At 42.5% G+C, this 15,299-nt stretch overlaps 1 protein-coding gene across 2 annotated transcripts in view; it reads right to left on the bottom strand.

The window, feature by feature from the left end:
* Positions 1–15,299, bottom strand: part of SEC31B (SEC31 homolog B, COPII coat complex component) — a 1,228,966-nt gene that overhangs the window by 597,962 nt on the left and 615,705 nt on the right. For both annotated transcript variants that reach the window (XM_069240364.1, XM_069240362.1), the window contains exon 16: positions 1,151–1,277. In XM_069240364.1, the coding sequence (XP_069096465.1) occupies positions 1,151–1,277 (127 nt within the window). The remainder of the gene's footprint in view (positions 1–1,150; positions 1,278–15,299) is intronic.

Genomic DNA, 15,299 nt, shown 5'->3' with positions numbered 1-15,299 from the left:
CTGTTTTTCGTAAGTATTCACTGTTTTTTGTAATAATTTAGTATGTTTTAACTGATGCTCAAACAGTGGGAAGGCCACACTACGTTTTACATTTACTAACACGTTCCTCAGCATACAAACTTTTACAATATTCTCAAAACAGCAGAATGGTGGATGCCTCTGTACTTAAAGGGTTTTACTTAAGATCCTGTAGTCACCTGTCCACGCTGACACAGAGCAAGCTCAAAAACGAATACTTGCAGCCTAAAAAAGCAAATTATCATAGCCTCTGTTAAGAAAACTATTAATTATATGAAGGACTTGGGGCAAGTATTAACAATCCAGCCCTGAGATACAAGTCCCAGATACTCTTCTTACTGACTGCAGGGGTAGTAATCTATTGATCTGTATTCCAAGCAGTTTAGTGTTAATGATCACGTGCTCCCATTCCAGTAACAGAATCTACACAGACAAAGGTTTGGGCAAGGATGGAAGAGATTAAATCTAACAAGAACAGAGGTGTCCAAGGAAAACAAGCATTTTAAATGCAACGGGTCTCGCATTTGCTCGAGTTAGAGCTATTAGCGTTGTAAAGCCAAAAAAAAAAACAGCGCGATCGCGCTATGTAAAATGCAGCGCGATCACGCTGCGTGTAAAATAAACAGATAAAGTAGTGCAGACTCCAGGCTGAAAACATGGAGCCTCGTATGTTTTGGTACTTTACCGATGCTGTTTAGGTGGGCTAAACACTGGAAAAGGCATGACGTATGCATGCCTTTCACAAATGAAAGCAAGCGGATTTTAAAAGGCAAGCCCACGAACCAATGTAAGTGAATGACTGGCATGTGCGTGGTTTCAAGCCCAAAGAGAGATTACTGAATAGACTGAGCACTTTGTGCTCGCCCATAAAAATGTTCTGTGGAGGGCAACAAAAAACACTGCGCCGATGGCTATTGAGGGAGATCCCGTTTACTGAGAAATATTATCACGAAATGGTGAACTTGTGATCTTTTCCACGGAATACTAGCAAATGCAATTTGCTAAACTAGAACTGTCACTTATGGCAGCTGCCAGTAATAAAAGGAAGATGTAAACATAATACTGGCCGTCATGTGTTTCAAAGGAATCAAACCTTTCTTCACAACTAGTGTAATTTAGAATCTCTTCATACCACAAAGATCAGCATATTCCTCAGACTTTGAATATGTCAGCAAAATGGCTAGTGCTTCCTTCCAATTCTGCAAGTTACACTCCAGCACTACATTTCTCCAGTTGTGCTGCACCACAGAGGAAAGAAGCTGAAAAAGAACAAAATAAGAAAACACATCACACTGTAGTTCTAGTTGCACAGATCACAAAGTGGATATATTTTAGTAAATCAAACTGAGCAAAGTCAACACAAATCGAAGAAAGGTGCATTGCTGTTACAACACACTCCAAATTTCCTATCTACAATAAATTACTGTAACTGAACACAGCAAGGAATATTTTTAGGTCCCGCTGGAGACAGTTTTAGCTGAAAGTCAGCAACAGCAACCTACGTAGTCTCTGCCAGATACAGAACGGCCGATACAGAATGGCAGAGACAATGCGGCATGACCTAGTTTAGATATTCGCTATTACTAAAATGTCTTACACATTTAATTGAAATAACGCAGAGATGTATGGAGTGGGATGGGGTGCATGTTCCTGTAAACAAACGAATGGTTGAGCAAGTAAGGAGGGTTCTATGTCACTATATTGGGAATCACAACATAAGTATTCACTACATCACTTCCACAACAGCCATTACATCTGAAGAGTATTCACTCTGCATGCACATAATTGTCTCTCTCGCTGTGTATGTGTATGTATATATATATATATATATATATATATATATATGTATATATACACAGATGGGTAGTAAGGGTGAAAGGCGCCGCACATCTGAGCAATAAAACAGTTGTACCGAGACAAGTAGTCAAAGTGAAAGCAGGGTCTGGTGCAGCCTGGCCCAGTGCCTTACTACCCGGTAGGCACAAAGAAGGGTAACAAAATACCCATAGACAAATTAGAACGAGATGGCCACAGCACACAGAGTATAAAGTTCAATGGTGTGACAGGGAAAATCTTCCTGAAAGTATATTTGTTGAAATGTAAAGTAGACTGGAGTCCAAGTTCTTGTTTTGCAGATGTAGCCTTTAATTATAGATATCAAAGATCATTGTGTCATCAACGAGATACAGCCAACACGTGTTTCGTCACACAAGTGACTTCCTCAAGGCTGCAAAACAGTAATGAAATACAAAAAAGGAAAAGTTCTAATGTTATGGCATATAGAAGTGTGTGAGGTTACACATGGGCTCATAAGTGAGCACATGAAACAGACTCCAAATCGTTGAATGTCAAAAACACTCAGTAATTTATATGTGAACTCAGTGGAACTAGTGTGGTGAGTAGGTAAGTGTAGAAAACACACATCAGAACTTGGTGCGTGATAGGGACCCTAGACGTAGTGCATAAAACAGCAAAACAGTGAATTACCGTGGAAAAAAATTCAAAGTTCAAAATTGGACAAGTGCAACCATGGTCTGGAGTGGAATCCATGTGCCTATGAAGTGAAGTGTATCAGGTGAAAGAAAAAAGAAGGGCTGAGAGACAGATCCGAACCGCGGATGAGTAAGAGTACTAAAGTTAATCAGGTGCCTTGACTGATGAGAGAAGTGGCGGTAACTAAATGCGTAGATCATACCTGGGCCGTCAGGCCAAAGTGGAAAGTAACAAAGGTAAGTGGAGCGGGAGCCTCGTGTTCAGTTAACTGGGCTCCAGAGGTCAATTGTAGCTGGTACGAGAGAAACAGGACTATAAGTACGCAAAGAAACAGTACAGAGTAAAGAAGAAAGGATAAGAAATAGAATCAGAGAGTAAGTAAAAGGGAGAAGAGAAGAGGTATAGATGAGTGGTGTATAAATGAAGAGAGAAAGGTAAAGAGAAATAGGTCATCCAATACATACCTTCTATGAGTCGATCTGTCACTAGTGTACCTGGGTAGGTAGTGAAAAAGTAAGAGGAGGACAATGGTAGTAATGGACCCTGATAAGTCTCTGGTCAAAGAAACCTAGGAAAATGACGTAAAAAGGGGAACAAAGTGCAAATGAGCCAATGAAGCCTGGACAAAGAGAACATGAACGTAAGTTATTGGTATGTATGCAGGTGGTGTTAAGGCGATAGGGAGTGCGTAGTTAAGTAGAGAACAATAGTAAGTGAGGCACTGGAATGGAAGGTCAAGTATTAATGGCCGCAACGATTTTGTACTAGAGAACAGTAGTAAATACAGAATGAGCTGAGGGTGGTAGGGGTGATGGCTAAGCGCGGTAAGTCCATCTAGGAGATGTAAACTGGATACACTGAGAAAATCCAGAAACGTAAACTGGTATGGTGGTAGTGGAGTAGGTAGAAACTAAGCGGGGCCCCAGACAATAGGGCTACTTAATTAACGTGGGGCAAGTAATCATAAACACGAACAGACTAAGGGAAGGGGCAGGAAGTATATACGCGTTTAAGATCAATCGGTCAAAAAGAGATTGGGCAGTGGATACAATTGTGAATGAGCCAACACACGAAAAAAGGGGCGAACCACTAAAATGAAAGTGGAGTCGATCGGTCATGGCGTGAGGTGATGAGGTAAGGACGTGCTAAGTTATAGAACAGGAAACCGTAGGGAAGTGTGGCAAACCAGCAGCACGGTAAGAAGAGCACTAAACACACTAAGCCGGTAAATGGCGCAAGAACGCACATAAGGAAGTCGTCAACGGAGAGTGGGCTAGGTGCAGGATGAGAATTAACACTAGAACATTACGTCAGAGAAACGATACGGTTTAGAGGAAGTAGACGGAAGCGGGAGTAATAGACGGCATACCTGAAGTTCGAGGAACGTGGCACGAAGTAAGCGGAACGTAGTAATGGGCCGAGAGAGCTACCGGTCTCATTTTAAAGCTCTCGGAAGGGAGAATAGTAAAAATCGAAGATGGACTAGTATAGTGAAAGACTAGTCAGCGCGGCGGCCATAGTGGATATGAAAATAAAACGCAAGGTCGCCTAGAGTAGAAGACGACCGCGTATGCAAAATGAAATCTGGAGGAGGCGGCCATCTTTAAAGAGAGGAGAAATAGAAGGTTGAGAATAGGCGTTTCATGAAAGAATAATGTAGACAGAGAGTGTGCATGCATAAAACGAAATACAGGTTGGCAGAGAAAAGTGTAAGTGCGCTGTTGAAGTAAGGTGCGAACGGTTACAATGGTACAAATGGTTGGTTATGGTGGTAAAGAGAAGCACTATAAACAAAATAAGCAGCAAGAACACAGAATCACACAAAGGTCATGAAGCATGGTACATATGATAGTTGCAGTCTACCAAAAACAATCGAGCATATACGGCCAAAGGTCATGGAGCATGATAATTTTACACATACAATGGTGATGCATGGGCATGAATAGGTAGTGCAGCATACGTAAATACAATGCAATATGATATAAACAGGGATGTCATGACCCGTAAAGAGTATAGTGTAAAAGCAAAAGTAATCATGTATATTGGCCACGGAAGGGCCCAATTAGCAAATGGAAGGCAACATGGGAGTCGGTCTTCAGAATTTACGAAAGAAAATAATGAAGCTCACGGTCAGTGTTTAAGCCTGATTCAACTGAACGAAGTTTTAAGATCCACTTTGCCTCGCATCTACGCAAGTCCCTTGTTCTGTCCCCCCATCTTGGGGAGTTGGGAACATGCATCATGCCATGGAATCTAATGTTCAAGAGATCTTTTTCCCCATGCAGGGTGTTGAAGTGAGCAGCAAGAGGATAGTTGGTGTTGACATTTCTAATGGCTCTGACATGCTCTTGTATTCGTTCCTTAAGTGGACGTATGGAGCTACCAATGTAAATTAAGCCGCATACACATATTAAGCAATACACAGTGAACTTTGTGTTGCAGTTCATGAAGGTCTTGATTTGGTACGTGATCCCGGTATTGTAGGAAAATGTTACTTTCTTGTTGAGGGCCAATTGGCAGGATATGCAACAGCCACATTTGTAAAAACCGTTAGGTTTTTCTGGCAACCAACCCACTGTACGAGTTGAGGGGCCAAGAAAGCTGGGACACAGGATGTTTCTGAGCGTGCGACCTCTGGTGTGCACAATGGTAGGTGACAACCCTACTGAGTTTTTGAGGCAGGTGTCCAACATTAGCAAGTGCCAATGTTTCTTCAGGATGCGCAGAACCGTCTTACTCACAGGGCTGTATTGGGTGATGAAGGCGACCGGTCTCCTGTTGGGAGAGCCGCTGGCGTCAGATTTTTTAGGGGTTTTGAGCAATAAGGCGTGTTGGTTCTTGCTAGATATGCGTTTGCTGGCACCCAAGATGAGTTTATCAGTGTATCCCCTAGCCCGGAAGCGATGTGACAGGCTTTTTAGTTCTTGCCTGAAGATGTTCGTGTCCGTACAGTTACGTCTAATCCTAACCATCTCTCTATATGGAATGGCCCTGATCTGAGTAAGGGGATGGGCGCTCTGGGCATGTAGGATCGAATTGCAGGCCGTGGGTTTTCTGTAGAGTCTAGACATGATCTTACTTTCAGTGATGTACAACAGAAGGTCTAGAAACTCTATTTGAGTAGTGTCCACCTTGTGAGTGAACACTAGGTTGAACTCATTGATGTTGAGGTGTTGTATGAGTCCATTGAGGTCAGGGATGTTGCCAGTCCAGATGACCAGAATGTCATCAATATATCTCCCCCAGTACAAGATATGTTCCGTGATGTGTGTTGGGCAGTTAGACCATAGGTGGATTTTCTCAAATTGGCCCATGTACAGATTGGCATATGATGGAGAGAACTTCGCTCCCATGGCTACACCCTGACATTGGCGAAACCACCTACCATCATGTAAAAAAACATTGTTTTCTAGCACCAATCGGGTGAGGTCAAGAAGCATGCGCGTGTGTTCATAGAGAGTAGCGTCACGGGCATTGAGCGTTAATTGGAGCATTTCTAGACCCTTTTCCAGGGGAATGGAGGTATAGAGAGAACTAACGTCAAGGCAAACAAACACACACCCCTCCGTCCATTCGATGTCCTCAAGTTGACACAGCAAGTCCCTAGTATCCTGTATGTACGAGGGTAAGTTGTGTACCAAAGGTTGGAGAAAGGAATCAATGTACTCGGAAATGTGTTCCGTGGGAGAACCTATCCCTGAGATGATGGGTCTCCCTGGGGGAAAGTCACCCGATTTGTGGACTTTGGGTAAGATGTAAATGCAGGGAGCACGAGGCGCCTCCGTATACAGAAATCTGTATTCAATATCGGTTAAGAGACAGAGGTTCCTCCAGGACGTTAGTTTCTTTTGGATGAGACTAGTGATGTCAGGAAGAGGATTAGATTGTAGCGCAGAGTAGGCCTGTGTGTCATTAAGTTGTCTGTTGATTTCTGCAATGTAGTCAGTTTTATTCATAATGACAACGTTGCCCCCTTTGTCTGCCTCCCTGATGACTATGTCCGTGCATTTCGAGAGTTTACGTAGTGCCCTGAGTTCAGGGGGGTTGAGATTTGTGTATGGTCTACGGGTGCAAGTGTTGTTTTTGTCCTCTAAGTTGTGCAACTCCGTACTGACTGCTTTGTAGAAGACATCGATGTGATTGTCTGGTGGTAGGATGGGGACAAAGGTGGATCTAGGTTTGAGCCCACTGTTGATGTCTAGGTTGGGTGTAATGTCTAGTTGGGTCAGTAGTTCGTCAAAACTGAGGGGTGGTGACGTGGTGTTGTCAAGGGAGAGAATAGTGTGGATATCTTGTAGGTCCTTGATGGATTGATTGCAAGTTGGTGGTGAAATGCTGGCAGACTCGATAGAGTCTGGTTTGTTCTGGAAAAACTTTTTCAGTTTGAGATTACGTACAAACTTGAACAAATCTATGTGTAAAGTAGTGTAGTCAGGTGTGGAAGTAGGACAAAAACCCAAACCCTTCTTTAATACATTTATTTCATGTACAGAAAATTTCAATTTGGAAAGATTCATAACTTGTACAGTTTCTTCTGAGGTGGAGAGGTTTTGTTCTGGATGGGGATTACTCAGGTCTTTTGGGTTTTTGTGGTAGAGCGAGTTGTCACGCCCTCCCTGGTGTTTGCTAAGGTGTTTCCTACCCCCCCGCCGGGTGGGTTTGTGTTTGAACCTGATCTGTTGTAATTTTGTCGTAGTCCCTTTCTGTATCGGCCAAGTTCCTCTAAAAAAGAATTTGGTAGTTGTGTTGTGTTAGGTGGAAGTGTACTGACGGCGGACCTATCCCTAGGTGGGTCTGAACAGTCGCTGGATAGATTGGAAATGTCAGATAGACTGCCTGCAATTGATCCCGAAGGGGTAGTGGTACAGGTGGTTCTGTTGCTAGATTCCTTGTTAACTTGATCAAACCTTCGTGCAAATGTATAAATCCTGCCATTAGTGTAGTCATTATCATCTCTGATAAGTTTGCGCATTTTCTTATCCTTGATGTACAATTGGTAACCAGTCAGTATCTCTCTCATAATCGTGTAGTTTTTGTCAGTTGCCTCTGTGAGGTTGAGATTCTTAATCTCTTCCTCCAGAGATGTGATGTCCTGAAGTAATTTGTCACGTTTTCTATCCGCATGTTTGATCAAAATGTTAATCATGCCGAAAGATGTGGCTGAAATAAGGTGTTCCCATTCCCCAAGCAAGTCAGGGTCCAGGTCTTCAAAGGATGGGAATATTATCACGCGCAGTCCCCTAGGTATTTGTTTGAGTTCCAAATAGCGTTTAAGAGTGGTGATGTCCCACCAGCGAGCTAACTCTTGTTTCCTGAGTCTTTCTAATTTTATGAATTTTTGTCTCAGTCCTTCTTTAGTGGGTGTATGGTCTGAGGTACGTGGTGCTTGCGGTTTTCTCGAAAAAAGCTCAGCAGCTAAGGTGTCCCTGTTGTCGTCAAATGAAGCCATGTTGTGAGGTCTGGGGAGAAGGTAATCTTGTTTGTACAGAAAATACTCAAATATAATAGTAAAAACAGTAGATGTTAACAGAGTGCGGCTCACCCTAATTCAGACAGAACATAATCATAGAGAATACACAGATGGGTAGTAAGGGTGAAAGGCGCCGCACATCTGAGCAATAAAACAGTTGTACCGAGACAAGTAGTCAAAGTGAAAGCAGGGTCTGGTGCAGCCTGGCCCAGTGCCTTACTACCCGGTAGGCACAAAGAAGGGTAACAAAATACCCATAGACAAATTAGAACGAGATGGCCACAGCACACAGAGTATAAAGTTCAATGGTGTGACAGGGAAAATCTTCCTGAAAGTATATTTGTTGAAATGTAAAGTAGACTGGAGTCCAAGTTCTTGTTTTGCAGATGTAGCCTTTAATTATAGATATCAAAGATCATTGTGTCATCAACGAGATACAGCCAACACGTGTTTCGTCACACAAGTGACTTCCTCAAGGCTGCAAAACAGTAATGAAATACAAAAAAGGAAAAGTTCTAATGTTATGGCATATATAAGTGTGTGAGGTTACACATGGGCTCATAAGTGAGCACATGAAACAGACTCCAAATCGTTGAATGTCAAAAACACTCAGTAATTTATATGTGAACTCAGTGGAACTAGTGTGGTGAGTAGGTAAGTGTAGAAAACACACATCAGAACTTGCTGCGTGATAGGGACCCTAGACGTAGTGCATAAAACAGCAAAACAGTGAATTACCGTGGAAAAAAATTCAAAGTTCAAAATTGGACAAGTGCAACCATGGTCTGGAGTGGAATCCATGTGCCTATGAAGTGAAGTGTATCAGGTGAAAGAAAAAAGAAGGGCTGAGAGACAGATCCGAACCGCGGATGAGTAAGAGTACTAAAGTTAATCAGGTGCCTTGACTGATGAGAGAAGTGGCGGTAACTAAATGCGTAGATCATACCTGGGCCGTCAGGCCAAAGTGGAAAGTAACAAAGGTAAGTGGAGCGGGAGACTCGTGTTCAGTTAACTGGGCTCCAGAGGTCAATTGTAGCTGGTACGAGAGAAACAGGACTATAAGTACGCAAAGAAACAGTACAGAGTAAAGAAGAAAGGATAAGAAATAGAATCAGAGAGTAAGTAAAAGGGAGAAGAGAAGAGAAGAGGTATAGATGAGTGGTGTATAAATGAAGAGAGAAAGGTAAAGAGAAGTAGCTCATCCAATACATACCTTCTATGAGTCGATCTGTCACTAGTGTACCTGGGTAGGTAGTGGAAAAGTAAGAGGAGGACAATGGTAGTAATGGACCCTGATAAGTCTCTGGTCAAAGAAAACTAGGAAAATGACGTAAAAAGGGGAACAAAGTGCAAATGAGCCAATGAAGCCTGGACAAAGAGAACATGAACGTAAGTTATTGGTATGTATGCAGGTGGTGTTAAGGCGATAGGGAGTGCGTAGTTAAGTAGAGAACAATAGTAAGTGAGGCACTGGAATGGAAGGTCAAGTATTAATGGCAAGAACTAAAAAGCCTGTCACATCGCTTCCGGGCTAGGGGATACACTGATAAACTCATCTTGGGTGCCAGCAAACGCATATCTAGCAAGAACCAACACGCCTTATTGCTCAAAACCCCTAAAAAATCTGACGCCAGCGGCTCTCCCAACAGGAGACCGGTCGCCTTCATCACCCAATACAGCCCTGTGAGTAAGACGGTTCTGCGCATCCTGAAGAAACATTGGCACTTGCTAATGTTGGACACCTGCCTCAAAAACTCAGTAGGGTTGTCACCTACCATTGTGCACACCAGAGGTCGCACGCTCAGAAACATCCTGTGTCCCAGCTTTCTTGGCCCCTCCCCCTCAACTCGTACAGAGGGTTGGTTGCCAGAAAAACGTAACGGTTTTTACAAATGTGGCTGTTGCATGTCCTGCCATTGGCCCTCAACAAGAAAGTAACATTTTCCTACAATACCGGGATCACGTACCAAATCAAGACCTTCATGAACTGCAACACAAAGTTCACTGTGTATTGCTTAATATGTGTATGCGGCTTAATTTACATTGGTAGCTCCATACGTCCACTTAAGGAACGAATACAAGAGCATGTCAGAGCCATTAGAAATGTCAACACCAACTATCCTCTTGCTGTTCACTTCAACACCCTGCATGGGGAAAAAGATCTCTTGAACATTAGATTCCATGGCATGATGCATGTTCCCAACTCCCCAAGATGGGGGGACAGAACAAGGGACTTGCGTAGATGCGAGGCAAAGTGGATCTTAAAACTTCGTTCAGTTGAATCAGGCTTAAACACTGACCGTGAGCTTCATTATTTTCTTTCGTAAATTCTGAAGACCGACTCCCATGTTGCCTTCCATTTGCTAATTGGGCCCTTCCGTGGCCAATATACATGATTACTTTTGCTTTTACACTATACTCTTTACGGGTCATGACATCCCTGTTTATATCATATTGCATTGTATTTACGTATGCTGCACTACCTATTCATGCCCATGCATCACCATTGTATGTGTAAAATTATCATGCTCCATGACCTTTGGCCGTATATGCTCGATTGTTTTTGGTAGACTGCAACTATCATATGTACCATGCTTCATGACCTTTGTGTGATTCTGTGTTCTTGCTGCTTATTTTGTTTATAGTGCTTCTCTTTACCACCATAACCAACCATTTGTACCATTGTAACCGTTCGCACCTTATTTCAACAGCGCACTTACACTTTTCTCTGCCAACCTGTATTTCGTTTTATGCATGCACACTCTCTGTCTACATTATTCTTTCATGAAACGCCTATTCTCAACCTTCTATTTCTCCTCTCTTTAAAGATGGCCGCCTCCTCCAGATTTCATTTTGCATACGCGGTCGTCTTCTACTCTAGGCGACCTTGCGTTTTATTTTCATATCCACTATGGCCGCCGCGCTGACTAGTCTTTCACTATACTAGTCCATCTTCGATTTTTACTATTTTCCCTTCCGAGAGCTTTAAAATGAGACCGGTAGCTCTCTCGGCCCATTACTACGTTCCGCTTACTTCGTGCCACGTTCCTCGAACTTCAGGTATGCCGTCTATTACTCCTGCTTCCGTCTACTTCCTCTAAACCGTATCGTTTCTCTGACGTAATGTTCTAGTGTTAATTCTCATCCTGCACCTAGCCCACTCTCCGTTGACGACTTCCTTATGTGCGTTCTTGCGCCATTTACCGGCTTAGTGTGTTTAGTGCTCTTCTTACCGTGCTGCTGGTTTGCCACACTTCCCTACGGTTTCCTGTTCTATAACTTAGCACGTCCTTACCTCATCACCTCACGCCATGACCGATCGACTCCACTTTCATTTTAGTGGTTCGCCCCTTTTTTCGTGTGTTGGCTCATTCACAATTGTATCCACTGCCCAATCTCTTTTTGACCGATTGATCTTAAACGCGTATATACTTCCTGCCCCTTCCCTTAGTCTGTTCGTGTTTATGATTACTTGCCCCACGTTAATTAAGTAGCCCTATTGTCTGGGGCCCCGCTTAGTTTCTACCTACTCCACTACCACCATACCAGTTTACGTTTCTGGATTTTCTCAGTGTATCCAGTTTACATCTCCTAGATGGACTTACCGCGCTTAGCCATCACCCCTACCACCCTCAGCTCATTCTGTATTTACTACTGTTCTCTAGTACAAAATCGTTGCGGCCATTAATACTTGACCTTCCATTCCAGTGCCTCACTTACTATTGTTCTCTACTTAACTACGCACTCCCTATCGCCTTAACACCACCTGCATACATACCAATAACTTACGTTCATGTTCTCTTTGTCCAGGCTTCATTGGCTCATTTGCACTTTGTTCCCCTTTTTACGTCATTTTCCTAGGTTTCTTTGACCAGAGACTTATCAGGGTCCATTACTACCATTGTCCTCCTCTTACTTTTTCACTACCTACCCAGGTACACTAGTGACAGATCGACTCATAGAAGGTATGTATTGGATGACCTATTTCTCTTTACCTTTCTCTCTTCATTTATACACCACTCATCTATACCTCTTCTCTTCTCCCTTTTACTTACTCTCTGATTCTATTTCTTATCCTTTCTTCTTTACTCTGTACTGTTTCTTTGCGTACTTATAGTCCTGTTTCTCTCGTACCAGCTACAATTGACCTCTGGAGCCCAGTTAACTGAACACGAGGCTCCCGCTCCACTTACCTTTGTTACTTTCCACTTTGGCCTGACGGCCCAGGTATGATCTACGCATTTAGTTACCGCCACTTCTCTCATCAGTCAAGGCACCTGATTAACTTTAGTACTCTTACTCATCCGCGGTTCGGATCTGTCTCTCAGCCCTTCTTTTTTCTTTCACCTGATACACTTCACTTCATAGGCACATGGATTCCACTCCAGACCATGGTTGCACTTGTCCAATTTTGAACTTTGAATTTTTTTCCACGGTAATTCACTGTTTTGCTGTTTTATGCACTACGTCTAGGGTCCCTATCACGCACCAAGTTCTGATGTGTGTTTTCTACACTTACCTACTCACCACACTAGTTCCACTGAGTTCACATATAAATTACTGAGTGTTTTTGACATTCAACGATTTGGAGTCTGTTTCATGTGCTCACTTATGAGCCCATGTGTAACCTCACACACTTATATATGCCATAACATTAGAACTTTTCCTTTTTTGTATTTCATTACTGTTTTGAAGCCTTGAGGAAGTCACTTGTGTGACGAAACACGTGTTGGCTGTATCTCGTTGATGACACAATGATCTTTGATATCTATAATTAAAGGCTACATCTGCAAAACAAGAACTTGGACTCCAGTCTACCTTACATTTCAACAAATATACTTTCAGGAAGATTTTCCCTGTCACACCATTGAACTTTATACTCTGTGTGCTGTGGCCATCTCGTTCTAATTTATATATGTATATATATATATATATATATATATATATACACACATATATATACATATATACATATGGTTTTTTTCAATATTACATGTAATGTTAATTTATGGGTGGTAAACCCCAACCCTCTTCTCCTTTGTTTCCGAGTAATATTTTTCTATTACATTTATGTTTTTATATTATTTTAAGTTATATTTATTAACATTAAAACACGTTCAAACTCAGACTTAATGCACCTACTACTTTACATAGGGAACCAACTCTTTAACAGTCAATCTCTCCAATGAGATTTTATCTTGCTGCACAAAAATATAATATGCTATTTGTTATTACTGGCGATGGGGGTGTAATCTGAACTCATTTAAGTTTTGCCTCATGAGTCATTGGCCCTCCCCAAATTCAGCAGTGGTAGTAAATAAAACATTACACTCTGCACATCTGCATTTACAGTATACATTCGTATTATGGTTAGCCTTACCTATAAGACGTAAACTTGTTTTTAAAAAAAAAACTCAAATTCTCTGAAAAGAACACAGTTTATTCAAAGTTATGGTAACAAAACAAAACTTAAATCTCACTGATAGTCGCAAAATATAATTAGATAAACCAATCATAACATCTGTAAAGGTATGTAAACCAGTAAATTAACATCACCGTGAAATATACTCCGAATAAGATGACACTATTCCCATGTCAGCAGTCAATATCCTTTGTTTTTACTAGTGCGTGGTCTCAGTCTGGTCTGTTAAACATGTCTCAGGCCCGCCACTGCAGCTTATAGAGCAGTTTTAACCCGCCATTTCAAGCTTGCCAAATAAACCCTTCGCCAGGCCTAAACGTTCATTTTTAATACTTATAAGTCACAGCTTGACAGAGTGCATGGCACTTAAAGTAGGACATGTGGCTTCAAGTTTCAACTCCTAAGGTTTATTTTACTGTTGTGAGGGTATTATCTCTTCCATAGACTAAAACCGGGTTACCTTATTACACTTAATAAGTGATAACTTCAGTTTGTCACCTGATAGAGAAATGTTGTTTGCACTAAAATTAATTGCAATTTTAAATCCTCCTTAATGGCAATATCAGATTTTAAGTTACTATTCTGAAAATGCCACTTTTAGAAGGTTGGCATTTTTCTGTCCTCAACCTAATGTGCCATTTGCCTTTCATCGGGGTGACATGACTTTGAATGGCTCTCCTGTTGTGGGTTGTGTATTCTTTCCAAACAGAGATAAAACAGAACCAGGTGTGAGAGGAGTTTAAGTTTCCTGACAGGATGGTTTGAGGCAGGGTGGCCGTACCTTGCCCTGATTGCACTTCAAGGGGCCCTGCCTCCCGCACACATAAGGAAACATTACACCAGGCCTGCCCTTTACTTTTGTCATCCTAGACAGTTTGGAACCAAAACCAGAGGAGTGGGAAAATTTACCTGCACCAGTTTCAAGGGTAGTCCCAAGAATTCCCCTGCACAAAGGGTGGCACCAGGTATCAAAGAGGCACCGCCAAAACCTCTCATCAAAATACTCGAGGACCTGTGAAAGATTTGGATGGATTGCCCTTGTGTCTGAAGAAGGAAGACTGTGTCTGGTTGCCTTGGACCCAGGCTCCCCAGAAGTGACTTTTGGATCAATTCTGTGTATTAAGTATTCAGCAAAACATTCACATACACAGCCAATCACCTACAACCTAGGGGACCGGCAGCATCATAGAGTCGGTCAGTGTTAAAGTGGCAGCGATGCTCAGATGATTATACGGGATAATATTGTGTGAATTATCCGTAGTGAGGCAAATGCATGCAGTTATGCCTGCCACCCAGCGGGCTGGTAGCTGCAAAGTGGAATTCATGGTGCAGAATAAACACACTCAGTGCCTGACGCCGCTGAGGGGCGGCCTACAGATGTGGTGTTAGAGGTCGTCCCTAGATCACAGAAGATGTGAGGCAAAGGGAGTGTCAAACAGCCGATTGCCTACCATCCATCGGGGCCGGCTGCGTGTAAACCTAGGGAGTATGATGGCTAACGCTTGTGACATTGTGTCTGCCCGGATGTGTAAACAAGCAATATAACAAATGAACAAGACCCAAAACTTAAGAGAAGACAAACAAATCCCCCTCACCTATTTCTTCAAGAAGCACAGATGTTCCTGGGACAACAAAAAGCCGGGTAGGCAGGGGGAGTCTATGGCAGAAAGGGCACTCAAGTGTGGTGTGTGCGTTGACCGCTGGTTCAATGGGGTTAGTGATCGCAGTAGTTTGAGGAAGTAAGGACAGATTAGTTCATTGAACTCAGGTGACAAAATGTGTATGAAGGGGGCCCAGTCCATGGAGTGGTCCTTTAATCATTGGTCTAGAGTGAGCAACAGGTGCTCCATTCTCAGTATGTATCACAATTTTGGGTAGCCATGTAGTGTATTGGGG

The sequence above is a fragment of the Pleurodeles waltl genome, chromosome 6 (genome assembly GCF_031143425.1).
Source record: "Pleurodeles waltl isolate 20211129_DDA chromosome 6, aPleWal1.hap1.20221129, whole genome shotgun sequence".
Lineage (NCBI taxonomy): Eukaryota > Metazoa > Chordata > Amphibia > Caudata > Salamandridae > Pleurodeles > Pleurodeles waltl.
The sequence above is the reverse complement of the archived record's forward strand: the minus strand, read 5'-3'. Positions and strand labels throughout refer to the sequence as shown.